Consider the following 15,330-nt stretch of genomic DNA (forward strand, 5'->3'; position numbering starts at 1 on the left):
AGGGGCACTTGATGCTGAGAGGCTACAGCAGTCCTAATCACCAGGACTCTAGAGTACACATGCATTTATAGCAAAACTATCATCCATCATCCTGCCATAGAGTTCCTTGGGCCTTTCCTTGGCATCCATTGTGCAGTCATCTGTGATGAAGTTGTTTCTGGCCAGATCTTTACTTGATGTAGCAATATCTAATAAATAGTTAAAAGTTATTGGAAATAAGATTTTTTTTTAAAAAAAACAAGAGTTGCAAGACTTACACGAGCTGTGCTTTGAAAGTTATTTTAATCATCTTCAAAACAAAACAAAAAAGCAGCAACCTGTACTTTGTTATTTGAACTGACCCAAAGCAAAGGCATATTTTTGCAAAATCTCAAGCTTTGTTTCCTTCTTAATGATAACTTAAGTCCCTGCAACCCACCATCTGTTGACATTAACGGACACCTATCCATTGATAATACAGAATTAGATGGATTGCATGCAATATCTCTAGGTTTTGTAATTTGGGAACCTGAAAATATGAAACTCCAGTTGTTTAGAAAAAGACATCATTTTAGCAAAATTTTTACTTCTCAGCAATGAAATTTCAAATGCTCGTGTATAATAACAGTCTAATTATCTGTTCTTACTTGGATACATCATTATATTGTTTAAACTTCTACAGTCCACCCTCTTCTGTTGTGAGTGACGTTTCAAACACGTTTGATACATTAAATGTTTTTTGAAAACCTGAACTAGGCAAAGAAGAATGTTATGTGATGGAGTTCTGATGGTTTTGAAATATAGCTAAAAGTGAATGGCTCAAGATGTGCAGTCATATTAAATCAATGCTGGAAAGTTACAACTCTAATAAATTGTATTTATGCTAATGGCGAATCTGATTTACTGCAACTATTAAAAGTGAAGAATGGGGCAACAGTCTTCTTAGGACTGCTGTTTTTTCTGTTCCTCTTTTATCCTTTCACAGTCCCGCAAAATGTGCCAACACCCTCACGAGCTCACAGCATAAATGGTTACAGCGCTGAGGTTACATGGGACGAACTGGTTGGGGTCAAAGGTGTAATTGAGAAGTACATTCTAAAGGCGTCCAGCAAAGATGATCCCAGCATACCTACTGTCAGAACGGAGATTTCTAATGCTAGTGCATTCACAGGTACGTGCCAATAAATATGTGTGTAAAGCAGTACTTTTAATCTGTTGGTGGCGGTGAGATGAGCAACTGTGTTCAGACCCTGCAAAATAATTTAGTGTTTAGAGTATGAGAGAAAGAGAACAAGTCCACTGGGTGGAGTGAAGCAAAGCCAGAGGGAGGACAACGTAAAAGCAAATACACAGAGAGGAACAACCCATATCTTTATTGCTCAGACAGGGGAGGAAGCCTAACATGGAAGCCTTTTTATGGGTCACTGAGTAAAAGATGGCTGCTTTGGCTTATTGGCTCATGTTGTTTGGGCAATATTCCACGAATTTCCTTCTGTTTTCAAGGCAATGCCCCTTAGAAATAACAGGATTGGGAATTGCTTTGGTGTTGGAGAATGTCTTCTCTTTTGTCTGGAGTATCCTTTTCAGCTTTCATGTTTGAGAAGCAGGAAAATGTCAGGAGGGAAGGGAGATCCAAAGAAAGTGGGGAGGGCACAGGGCCTCAAGGAAAATAGGCAGAAAGTTTAAAAAAGGATTCTAGTAAGCAAAATAAGGCAAACACATACATGTTTGGGCCACCTGTTCGCTGCCCACCCCCCGGCCACATACGAGTAAACAATGCTTCTACTGTAAAATATTTCTCTCTGGCACATACAATGTTACCTCGGGTTACAAACACTTCGGGTTACAAACTCCGCTAACCCAGAAGTAGTACCTAGGGTTGCGAACTTTGCCCCAAGATGAGAACGGAAATCGTGTGCTGATGGCGCGGCGGCAGTGAGAGGCCCCATTAGCGAAAGCGCACCTCAGGTTAAGAACGGTTTCGGGTTAAGAACGGACCTCTGGACAAATTAAGTTCATAACCTGAGTTCGTACCACTGTACTGCAAATGACACCACAGGAAGAAGTGATGGCTGTGATTGGCTTGTGAATGCAGTAAGAATTCATGGTTCTGATTGGCTTAGGCTGGCTTGATTGACAGGGAGGGATTCAGTGCCCCCTCCCTTATAAACCTTTGTTTGTTTTTCTCTCTGTGGCTTCTTACACAGAAAAAAGGGAAGGGGAATGAGCAAAAGAGTGTACCACCCTACCTGAACCATTTCTTTGGGTGGGAGATGGTGGCTATTGATGGGGCTTGCTGGTAGTGATTGTTTTGATTGGCTAAGAAGTCCTGTGCTTTAATTTTTGTGTATTTTGTCTTGTGCTTTAGCTATGTTTGAAAGGGGTTAGGGGCTAGGTATGTATGTGTAGCTTTCAGCTTTCCAGGAGCCCCTTGCTGGCAAATGAGTAGTTTAAAATAAATGTGGCAATATCATTTTATTTCTCCATTACTAATAAAAACATCTTACTGATTTTGGTATCATGCGGTAATCAAATCTAAAAGTCAGCAAGCTAACTTTTGAGAGCACTGTGGTCAAGCAGATGTATTTCAAGGACTTTTCAGTTCAGCCATGTGCTTATACCTGTTTAGTTGATGTTTGCTTAAATTCACATGAAAAGATTCTGTCAGCACAAATATTTGGGGAATGACAGTTCTCCTTATTGATATCCACAAGATAATCCTGAACAAACAGCAGCATTTTCTACTTATTGCTCAGTTTATGTCATTGATTCTGTTCTTGATTTAAAAGGTATCAGTCATCAAGGGAACAGAAAAAGAAGTTTTGAATTTAGGTGACATTAAAATCAGGATCTCATCATTGCCTAGGGTCCAAAAGATTATTTTTTGGTATGTTCAGTATAGGTTTTTTAAAAAAATCTTTTTAATAGTAAACCCATACACATTATGAAATATTTGTGAACCTCATGTCAGTCTCAGCCCAGGGTTGATATAGAACATGAAAAAGATGATTAATAATAACCAAAAGCTGCCTTATATAGTTCTTTGGAGTTCAATTTACCCAAACCCAGTCTGGGAAGAATTCCCAAAGTTGTGAAGTTATTTTGGAAGGTTAAATGTTTTAGGTAAATATTTAATATATGCAAAATATTTAATTAGAATATACAGACTCTATCTCCGTAAATAAAATATTACTATGTAAAACTGCTTGCAGCTGAAAAGGGAAAGCCTTTTGATAACTGAGGTTTTTAAAGTATTTTGAGTAACATAGTCCATTGCTGAGCAAATATAATATACATGAGGGGCAGTCATATGTTTGAAATAATTTTCTGGGGAAAATATTATTAGGAGAAAGAGAAAAGGAAAAATGTTTAACTTTCTTCAACGTGTGGGGTGCTTTCAGACAAGTGTCAACTTTGCATGTGACAATTGATGTGGTAAAGTTGCATGCTTAGTTACTGATGAACAAACCCAAGAAAAGGATCCATCAGTGGGGAACAGGGGCAAGGTTTCATGCCTATTTATGAGAACTGATGACATCGGTAGTCTTTATTTTAATGTGAATACAAGGTGTGTGTGAAGTGACAGCGGTGTCCATAAATGTAATTTGAGCCTTTTTGATTGCAACACCCAAATTGTGAAACTTCTTTCCTAAGAAAGGTTCATTTTTGACTTGTGCAGTTAAGATCTTCTTATTCTTCCAGATGTTCCACTTGTTATAATTCCTACCTCCTTGAGTTAATGCTCACTAGTTTTGTAATGTTGTTTTAATATTGTGAACTACCCTGGGTCCCTTTTGCAAACTGAAAGGCAGTAAATAAATTAGGTTAAAAATAAAGTTCAATCAGGGCCAGCCCACCCATTTGGCAAGATGAGTTGATGGCCTCAGGTTGCAGGATCCACAGGGGCAGAAGATCTGGCTTCCAAGGAATAGATTGCCTGCGCTGCTGCCATGGTAGCAGTGACAGCTGTGGCACACTCCATGGACAGGGCCGGATTTAGGTTTGATGAGGCCGTAAGCTACTGAAGGTAATGGGGCCCTTTATATGTCCAGCTGTCCTTTGTCAACAACAAATTGTCACTGTTTTTTGTGTTGAATATATGCTATACGGTGTTTTATGGACCTAATAGGTATCTAAAGCCATTTGCACATAACAAAGTAAGTATTTTAGCAAAGTAATTGTTGAACTGAAATACAATTAAGAAGTATATTAATAGTGAAATAATTATTAAACTCTAACTTAAAATGTTTTTTATTCTTAACAAACTTAATAATGCAAACACATTGGAATTTGGCAATAATAAAAGTTCCTTTAGAAACACAATTTACAAAGACTCATAATCTAGTCTCTAGAAACTTGCTATAACCTGAAATAATAATAGGTGTAAGTATAGGATGCAAACTAGTAATAATTATAAATAGCAGAATGTAGGCACCCTATATACAGAAATGAGCAAACCAGTGATATTTTAGGGAGCAGGCTAGCAGATGGGGCCCATTACTTAGATCACAGGAACCTACACAACACAAAACACAGTTGTTGTATGTAGGTTTTGTTTTATTTGTTTTTTATCTTATATTCTGGAAATGTACATCCAGGTTTTTTTTCCTTTAATTTTTTGTGGGCCCCCAAGAGAGTGTAGCCCTAAGCTATAGCTGGTTTAGCTTATACACTGTCCATGGAGGCCAGATCTGCCGCCTCGTGCCCTCTTGGTGAATAGGAGGCACTGCTGGTCTCCTCCCACCCCTAGGGGGGAAATGGCGGGGCTACCCTCTGGGGTCTCCTGGGGGTCTGCACCTACTCGGTGTGACTTACAGCAGGCCCCTTTCCCCACCAGACCAGGCCTTTGGTTCTTCCTTCAACTATCAGATAAGGTTGATTTGATTCCTCTCCTTGTTTCAGATGCAGATCTTTGTTCCTGATGCAGTTCTTCATTCACCCATTCTTTCCTGGCAGGAGGGCAGCAGCACCATTTTGTGGTTTGCCTCAGATGCCAAAATGGTTTGGGCTGACCCTGAGTATAATAATTCATAGTCAGCATAGTTGCCAAGGTTAGCTCTGCTATTGTTTAGTCATTATTAATCTCAGAGCTTTAGGCAGAACTCTCTGCCTAAATCTTGTAGAAACCTTGTAACAGAATTCTGGCCAACTTGGTTTTTTTTGAAAGAGCTGATAAAAATCTAGTGGTCTTCAGATGTGAATTCTCCTGCTTGCCTTTTGCAGGTTGATTGCAAAGCAATTTGCACAGCTGGGCAGGTCTGCAGGTGTTTGGAAATGTGTTCGATAGGTGGCCACCTACTAACACATGAGTTAATGCAGAGGACATGGGAAACCTCACAGGAACTGAAACTCTGCTGGCTGTTAGCTCAGGTTGTGCCAATAAATCAGAAAGCCATAAGGGCAGGCTTACCTGTGCTAGAAGCATTTGTTTCCTTGGTGGAGAAGATTGCTTCGCTTGAAAATATGTTTTGTTATTTTAAAGGAAAAGGCTGCAAATCAACTTAAATCTCCTAAAGCGGATATACAGGGAATGTATATTTTATAAATGGCTAACACTGAAAAGACAGTTGTTACTTTTTAGATTGTACTTTAAAAATATGGTTTGCCTTTTTCATTCTCTGTGGGTTTTTTTTTTTTGGGGGGGGGGGGAAATGAGCCAGCAAAGATTGTACGCCTTGTTCAGACAATGAGGAAGAGGTGTGAGATGCTTAATGGACACGGGGAGATCCTGCAGGGTTTATGTTGGAAGGCCAGGGAGATCCAACATTTGTTTCAGTACAGGATCTCCTCAGTGTACTTGGTGTCTTCTCTCAGTGGCAGGGAGGGGGAACCTGTGGCCCTCCAGATGTTGCCAAACTACAAATCCCATCAGCTCCAGGGATTATGGGAGTTGCAGTGCAGCAACATCTGGCAGGTCACAGGTTCTCCACTTCTCCTGTGTGATGAGGGGATGAGTGCATGGATAGCATAATATTGAAAGTGCAAATTCATTGAATTCCAGAGCCTCTGTAAGCAGGGATTTCCAGTTTCATTCTAGATGCAAGACACATGTTTTTTGTCACTTGGGTTATCCATATTTGAAAAAAGTTAACATATGAAGTATCCTTGAAAAATAGCCTTCTATAGCGTGTTTTGTGGCAGTAGTTGTTTTTTAAAAAGAGCACAAATATTTATTGACAACTGTAAGTCTTTTGTAGTAGTGAGACACCTCATCAGACAGGGAACTTGTGTATGCGTGTGTTTGTGTATTGCTGAGAATTGAGTGTATGTGAAACTGCAGTGGAATAGAAATACAATAGTGGCTACACTGTTATGCAGTTATTCCAGGAAGTCATACATGTATGGGTAATTATATGATATCTTCTGAAGATTCATATGCCTGTATGCCAGAGGGGGAAATGACTTTCCTGAATACTTTTCCTGGACTTTTCTTCAGCTGAACTTTGCCTCTTTTGCAAATGAGATTTCAAGCCTCAGTGAATCAGATCTGCAGTCAGACAAGTGGAAAAATGCTTTTCCTGCTTGATACTCAGTATTTACCATTGTATCATCTAATGCACAATCTAAAAAATCAGTATTGCCAAATCAAAATTCCCATAATTTGTCTCCTTCCCTTTATGTATCTGCAAAATACTTGTGCATTATCCTCGCGGAATAAGGATCATCCAATTGCTTTTTGTTGTGGTCTAAAATAACCCAGGCCACCTGGGTTATTTTTATTTATTTATTTAGAAGAGCCACTGCTTAGGGTAAAACCATCAGGGTAAAATATAGAAGAAATAATTAAACAATAAATACAGAAGTCACTTTTTTAAAGTATGGAATAGAAATAAAGACAACAATAACATTTATGCATCTTACCCATGGTACTGTAGGTAGAAATCTTTAGATGAACAGCCTGGTGTGGATCTAGACACAGGGAAAAATGCTATCAATAAGTCAGAAATTGGATTGTTATAACAAAAGAAAAAAAAATCTCTATGGAAAATCGTGTTTTAAAATTTCCTGCTCTCTAGTGCCATCTGGTGTTGCATGTTTATAGCGCATTCAAATCGCTGTTTCTTTACTAATGTAGTTGAGTCCCTGGATGCTTCCCATGAGAAAGTTTGGAATACTGCTGTGGGAATAATGCCTCTCACATTTGTGTAGAGGTCTCTCTTTGTCAAGGAGAAGGGGCCATGTACACAAAGAAGAATAAAAGCTACAACAATGATTTCACAGCAGGCAGTGTTCTGTGTAGACTAGTTGTTCAGTGGGAAAGCGCAATTCAAAGGCAAACAGGAGGTTGAGGTTCAAGTCTCAAGGTATAGACTTCTGTGTCAGGGGTAGTGGTTGGGCAGCCAAGAACTATATATCCTTGGTGGAGTGCTATAATTCGCTACTGTCAGGATTGGGCCATGGGCAGGAGACTGGAATGAATCAAGAGCCCAGAAGCACCTGGGTCCTTAAGGTATCCTGGGCCATTTTGAAGGGGAGTTGCCTTTGTCTTTTGTTCCCAGGAATAGTGGGGAAAGGGTGTGATAATGATTCGTAACCTTAGGCTGGATGCAGACTAATGCAGGCTATGGGAGAGACAGAGTTTAGATTTTTGCTCTGATCGTAATTATGTTCTGTTATATACTGCATTGGCCCGAATATAAACCACACTCCCCCCCCCCAAATTCTGACCTTAAAAAGTTAATGTCACTTGTATTCACAACCTTACAAAAATTGGCTTTTACGATATTGCTGCCCTAGGTCCATGGCCCTGCCTTGCTTTCCCAGGCTGGAATACAGAGAGCCCCCCCCCCCGATGGCACCACGAGGGCCATCAGGGGTGCGGGACAACGGCCCCCATCATGACTGTGGCTTCCATGCCTCTCCCAAACCACCAGAAAGAAGGGGGAAGGGAGGAAGGCCGTCGGCAAAGCGGCGTGGCTGCCCCCCCCCCCCCCGAAGCAGCACGGGGGAATGATACCCGTAGGATTGTCTTCTACATTTGCCATTTACAGGTGTGAGTGCCTGTGAAATTTTAAGGGAGCGGCTTATATTCAGGTATTGTCTTTTTTCCTCCCCCACCCCCTGAATTTTAAAGGTGCGGCTTATTTGCAGGTACAGCTTATATTTGGGGACAATACGGTATTTAAGAAGAAGAATCTATGCTTGACCATGCATTTGATTTATACAAATTTCTGGATGTATCATTGATTGTTTTATATCTGTTTTGAATAAGTTCTGGTTAGTAAAGATGCGTTTAGACATTTTTTATTCCAAAAGGAGTCAGCTTTTATTGCATCCAATTGCTGCCCCATATTAATATCTGCATTACGGCAGTGTTTAACTTAGGCAACCTTTTTTGCAGTTATAACTTTTCACTGTTGTTGGGTTGGATATGACTGTCCCCTAAGAAGCAAAGGGTTCTGATGAAAGGCTTCTTCTCCCCCACACCTCCCAGTGGTTGACTCTACCTATAGTTGAGCATAGAAGTATGATTAAATTACATTGATATTAGCCCTGTTGTAGGATCATAAATCTAAATACATTAGTGAAATCATGGTTTCACTAATCCAAGGAAGTCCTGTAATGGTCTCCAAACTGTTTTATTAATATTGTGTTGATTAGGGACCGGCCATTACTGTGGAAGTTCCAGTGCTGCGTTCCCTTCACCACCCTGTGGACAGATTGAGAAATATGCTTTAGGGAGACATAGAAGACAGAAGTGCCATGCCATCATTGCTCCAGTTTCTACTAGCCACTTTTGAGTGACATTCACAGCAAGAAAGAACAATCATTTCATACATTCATCAGTCAGTGCAGAGAATGTAATTGTCCATTGTCCTTGCCTAGGACAAGCATGGTGAGAGGAGAGATTTATTATACCCTCTCAAATATGTGAGCTCAAAAGATGTCAGGGAAATAATCTTTGCTCTCAGTGTTTACTAATTACACAACCGTATGTAAGACAGACCTGATGCAAAAAAACCAAAACTTGTTCGAGCAATAGCTACAATGTTTGCTTGTTCATTGGTTGGCACAGAGCAGTCCATGTGTCCAGTAATCGACTTTGGTCCTTCAAATAAATGTTCCATCTTGATTTGGGATGGGGGAGCAGTTCAATTCAGATCACAGTTTAAGGTGCACCTGTCTCATCTGCACTTTCCATAACTGTATCTGAAGTGAAACACAGCCATCCTTCAGTATTCACATTTTTCTAAATTTTGCAATTCAGTTCTTCAGCCACGTAAGGCATACCAACATGCATGTGTTGAGGTAAAGTGTGCATTAAAATGAATATATTAGTGAAAACTTACAAAATGCATTATATTGGGGGGAATTACTTTGCAAAAATGTGTATATTTTGGGGGTACATGGAATTTACTTGCTTGACTGCCTAACACCATAAGCTCCCAACTCTGTATTTTGTTTCCTATTTTGGTATCCTCCTCCCTCCACTCCTGGGCGAGACAGAGCAATAATAGAAAGGAAAGTTGCATTACACAATGACACATTCATATAGATTATGACAAACTGTTTCAAATGGGAAAAAGAAGTGGCAAAACACAATTTATCTCTCTAAGTAGTTGCAGCAGTTTATGCTCAAAGGGTGAATTTAGGTGGTGTGTTCATCTGTCAAAGGTTCCTTTAGGGGAGGAACCACTTTAGGAGGATTCAGCGGCATGGGCTACGCCCTCAACATCTGGAAATTTGACAGTGAACTCTCTTGTATAGATAGGGGTGTATCTGTTTTGTGGTGTTGTTTTAATATTTTCATAGAAAAATGTGGCTTGTTTTTGGTTCTCTGGTTGGGATGCTTGACTTATTTGTTTACTATCAAAAGTTCCAGCTTCTGTTTGAATCCAAGAACCCCATCAACATACTGTCATGTAGTATTGCAACATTTTAAAAAGAACAAATCAGTGTTAAATTTCCCAAAGTGACCATGAAGTGAAGTGGGTGTTCTTGATCCTATACTGACTCAATAATTTTGATTTTGTGTTTGTGTCAGTTTGACTCTTACTGATTTGGATATAATAACAGCATTAATCCTTTGGTGTTAGTCGCACAAATAAAATGTTCTTAGCACATTCGGAAAACTAGACTTTCTGGCCATAGCTTTTGAGCCATCAGTGAATCTAATGTAAATGCAACAGAAGATAAACAGATGTCAAAGCAGGGTCAGAAATGGAACCATAGAACTTCCCTCTAATGTTCCAGTGATGGAAGGGAGCAGTTTGAAAGTGCATTCAATAAGCATAAAGTAAGCATTATTGATGTTTTCAAAGTGTTAGCATCCCATGTAATGCTGGAGTGTTGGCTTCTCTATTAAGCTCTTTGGAACCAGCCGATCCAGAGATCTCACCACTAAGCGCTAATGCATTTTGCATTAACGCTTAACACCAACAAAGTGTGACTCACCACAGTGGTGGGGTTAAAAAAGAGAAGCAACAACACAGGGTTTCAGTTATCTGCAGCACATAAGCAAATGCATGAACCAAACCTTTAAATGTGATGTTTGCATGTGTGTTTATCTCTTCTTCTTTTTTTTAAGAAAAATGTCAGAATGAGCTTTTTTGTTTTAAATAGCAAATTATATTTTAGTGGTTTGATGTTACTGAGCTTTGGGGTTCCATTGCAGTTTATATAGAGCAGCACTGAATTTTTGTGATCTGACAATTTTTACATGGGCTTTTAAAGGGAAAGCAAAATCCCACGCAAAAACCTGCTGCCTTTCTGTCTTTTCCCCCATCCCCCCCTCATTTATTTGCAGCACATTTCAATGCTTTTCTTCTTCTTCACTCTATGTTCTTAGACAATTGGGTATCACATGGAGAATGTGATGATATTATGGGGGACTGTGATGAGAGAGCTTGGTAGCTTATGAATAAAACAGGTTAGAGGTGGGGTAAGGTTGGCTTGAATTCCCAGCCCCCATATAATCCCTCATACATAATACCCCTCAGTAATGGTCAATCTACTTAAGTTGTCCCCTCAAAACCCCTCTCAGGTCAAATCCATAACTCTGTTGCATGCAAAAGTCTCATGTTCCGTGGGCTTCAGTATTGACAGCAGCCCCTTGTCATGGTCAAATCACATCCTGTTGAGATGTAGGCTTTCAGCACCTTCTCCCTTTGTAGGGGAGGGGGACCTATGAGGATGGTCTGCTCTTGGAGGCTGATGGATCAAATGGGTTTCCAGATGGCCCTGAGAGATTTTCCAACTGATATGACTGGTGTTCCAGTTGAAGCATTGTCCAACCTCTAGAACAGCGGTTCTCAACCTGTGGGTCCCAGATGTTGTTGGACGCGGCAGCTAAAAAAGCCAATGCAATTCTGGGCTGCATCAATAGGAGTATAGCATCTAGATCAAGGGAAGTAATAGTGCCACTGTATTCTGCTCTGGTCAGACCTCACCTGGAGTACTGTGTCCAGTTCTGGGCACCACAGTTCAAGAAGGACACTGACAAACTGGAACGTGTCCAGAGGAGGGCAACCAAAATGGTCAAAGGCCTGGAAACGATGCCTTATGAGGAACGGCTAAGGGAGCTGGGCATGTTTAGCCTGGAGAAGAGGAGCTTAAGGGGTGATATGATAGCCATGTTCAAATATATAAAAGGATGTCAGACAGAGGAGGGAGAAAGGTTGTTTTCTGCTGCTCCAGAGAAGCGGACACGGAGCAATGGATCCAAACTACAAGAAAGAAGATTCCACCTAAACATTAGGAAGAACTTCCTGACAGTAAGAGCTGTTCGACAGTGGAATTTGCTGCCAAGGAGTGTGGTGGAATCTCCTTCTTTGGAGGTCTTTAAGCAGAGGCTTGACAACCATATGTCAGGAGTGCTCTGATGGTGTTTCCTGCTTGGCAGGGGGTTGGACTCGATGGCCCTTGTGGTCTCTTCCAACTCTATGATTCTATGACTACAACTGCCATCATCCCTGAGCTCTGGCCTAGCTAGCTAGGGGTGATGGGAGTGTGATGGGAGTTGTAGTTCAATAACATCTGGGGACCCACAGGTTGAGAAAGGTTGCTCTGGAACATCTGAATGGCTTGGGCCATTGTCACGATCGTCTCTGAGAGCCCTCTCCTGCTTCATGGAGCCCATTTGACTCCCAGTAAACTCCTAGTTCAGGGCAAGGAAATTAGCTGGGAGACTGCTTGAACGCAATGGAAGAAAACAATCAAATGCAATCAAACTCTGGTTGAGGGCTCATCATCAAGCCTACCTAGTAATAGTGAAGGCAGCAAACAATACATACTTTGTTGCCTCTATTACATCCTCTTTGTGCCATATGGCAGAGCTTTTGTGGGTAGTGAGGGGCCTCTTACAGCCTGGCCTGAAGGAGGTGGCAGAACTGATGGTAGCTCACTCTGACTTGTTTGCAAAGCAATATGAGGATAAAATTGCTTGCATCCACCGGGATCTTGACTCCCCTTTAACGCAGATGAACCTCAAAGGGGGGTGGGTGACATTACTTTATGGTGGTCCCAGTCCTACTTGGATGGTTGTTTCTTGGCGAGTGCTCTTCGGCCATGTGGAACCTTCATTATGGGGTTCCTCAGGGTTTGATTTATTCTCCATCCCATTAAGCATCTACATGAAACCACTGTTTGGGGTCATCCAGAGGTTTGGAGTACATTGTCAGCAATATGCTGATCTAGGTTAAATTACTGCAACACGTTCTATGTGGGACTGCCTCTGAAGTCAGTGTGGAAACTTCAGCTGGTGCAGAATTCAGTGGCCAGGGTGCTCACCAGGGCAAGATGGTTTGAGCATATAACCCCAATCCTGGCTCAACTGCACTGGCTGCCAATTAGTTTTTGGGCACAATTCAGATTGCTAGATTTGACATATAAACCCTTAAATGGCTCAGGCCTGAAATACCCCAAGGACCTCCTCTCCCCATGTTAACCAAGCCAGACCTGGTGACAATCATCTGAGGCCTTTCTTCACGTGCCTCCTCCATGAGAGGTTCAGAGAGTGGCAACATGAGAATGGGTCTGTGTGGTTAATTGGTAAGTGTCTCTAATATGCATGAGACTACAATGCAGGGGGACAGGTGTGGTCCTCCAGTTCATTTTGTCTGGCTCTCAGAACTCCCTCTAAGCCATCTCCCCATCCCAGGCCACACACTTTACTAACCTTGCACCAAGCTTTCCTTGAGTGCTTTTGCCTGGCTGAAATGTGCCCCTGAGCTGTGCTAATGCCTTCTGCTTGCCTGGATGGAGCTAATTTTTCCATGGTTATAATTAGCTCACTGTGCAAAGATCAGAGTCACATCCATTGCTCTCTTGTGTTTGCCTTCATTGTTGGCCTGTGGCCTCCAGAAGGTTCCCCACAAGGTAATGTGGCCCTTAGGCTGATAAAGGTTCCCCACCCCTGTTATAATATCTAACTGGCTTCAATGTTGCAGCCCTTGGTCCCAATCTAGTAGCAACCTAAACAGCGTATGCTGTTATTTTAACACAGGGAGTTAAAAAGTCACTTGGGAATTCAGTACAGATACGTTCATATGCATTCACATACACGTTTTTCATAATAAAATGTAGTTTTGTATGTTATTTTAATTAATATATGAATTTTTGTGGACACCTTTTGGCTTGAGGACAATTCAGAAAGAAGTGGATTTTGAAGGATAGCCGTGTTCCTGTTTGCTTACCAGAAAAATGTTAAAAAATAGGCAGCAGCGGGCAGAAAATACCGAAAGACACACGTCCGTCTAATGCTTGGTAGATCAGATGTGATTACGAAATGCGTTAGCTTTGAATAAAGTCTTGGGAAATCTGTTGCATCTGACCCTTCTGGCTGCACCCCTTGCCTCACACAAATGCCTGCAGTTGGTAGGTATGAAAAAAGTACACTTCTTATTTACATAGTTCAGTAAGGTACTTTTTCCTCCTCTCTCAGCTGCCAACCTAGCTGTTTGGCTAGCATCCACTGTAATCTGTTCTCCTTCATTATGTTAATCTGTGGGCGGAAAGATTTCTGTCATCTTCAAATCGCTTGTACAGCAATGGTAAACACCTTGGCCTGTCTGTAATTGGACAGGTGTCTGCATTGGTGTCACCCAGCTTTTAATTCAATTAAAGAACTGGCTGCTCTGCTCTCATTACCCACTCATTTCCTCTGCACTTGCAGTCAGTCAGTGAAATTTATACTCAGCGCCTGCCTATCCTGCAGTACAAAGTCAGCAGCCCCATAACTAAGATCCTCATTGATGTACACACACATTAATTTATAGCTGAGCAAATTAAATTATGCATTGTTATGAAAATATTCTGAGACTGTCATAGGTACTTGTAGTGGGTTTTAGGAAGAACTTTTATCTTAAAACATAATCATGCATTAGTTATGACAGCTGAGTAGATGATGAAGCACTGGATGTGGGGCCCCCAAAAAAACTTTGTCTTGAATTTTGGTCAGTTCTATATTGCGCTATGAATATCCAGGTATGCCCATATGCTAGAGTTCACCAATAACATCTACAGAGCTCTACGCAATATTTTAAAAAAGCTAAATTAGCACATTTCTAGCTAGAATGTGGATTGTAATTGAGTTGATTGCAGAGTAGCATTGGGACTAAAAACGGTGTATGTGTTCATCTATAAAACCCATCATCATCATCATCATCGTCACCATCAGATAATTATGACTTCCCAAGTTAACTTCAGTTTTTTTAAGGATGCAGCAATATAAAGTAGATCCAGTTTCCTGGGAGTAAGTTTATTTCTGAGTATACATGTATAGGTTTGTACTGTTAATTTACATATTTGTCAAACATAAACACTCATAAAAGCATAAAAAAATTAATAAACAGTAGAATAAAATTAATCAAAAATACCATACATATGAACAGTGCTTTTTCTGGGGGCAGACAGGGGTACACATACCCCTAATTTTTGTGTGAATCTTTGTACTTTTGTCCATTTACTGTATTTATTTCCCTCAATTTGAACCATAAAATTGTGGTTTTCTTCAGTCAAAATGGGAATACCCCTAAACATTTTTTAAAGAAAAAAAGCACTGCATATGAATAGCTATATCTACAAAATTCTGTCTTAATCACTGAACCTTTAGTTTGTGACAAGAGTACTCTGATCCCTTGTCATATTTGCAGTATAATACTGTATAATACTACTGCAATGCAGGCAGGTTCTTCCTTTAAAAAATATTACGTCACAGCAAAAGTTCTAGTCTTTTTTTTTATAAAAAAAACACATGGTAGATTACAGGCAGTAAATCAATTGAAGGTACCACTCTTTCTGCCCAGTGAAGGGAACCTTTGGAAATAAATTAAAATTCCAACACAGACATTTTGACATAGTGACCCCATGAAACTGAATAATGTCATTTGTTAAATATGGATGTAAAGTTAA

General features: G+C 40.6%; 1 protein-coding gene across 7 annotated transcripts in view; it reads left to right on the forward strand.

Moving 5' to 3' along the window:
• Window positions 1-15,330, forward strand: part of USH2A (usherin) — a 432,455-nt gene that overhangs the window by 145,826 nt on the left and 271,299 nt on the right. For all 7 annotated transcript variants that reach the window (XR_014545784.1, XM_083604668.1, XM_083604669.1 and 4 more), the window contains one exon: window positions 965-1,150. Coding sequence is in view for 6 of the 7 variants with exons in the window: in XM_083604668.1 (XP_083460794.1) it covers window positions 965-1,150 (186 nt within the window). In the remaining variant the exon portion in view is untranslated. The remainder of the gene's footprint in view (window positions 1-964; window positions 1,151-15,330) is intronic.

The sequence above is a fragment of the Podarcis filfolensis genome, assembly GCF_964270895.1.
Source record: "Podarcis filfolensis genome assembly, chromosome: 3".
NCBI lineage: Eukaryota > Metazoa > Chordata > Lepidosauria > Squamata > Lacertidae > Podarcis > Podarcis filfolensis.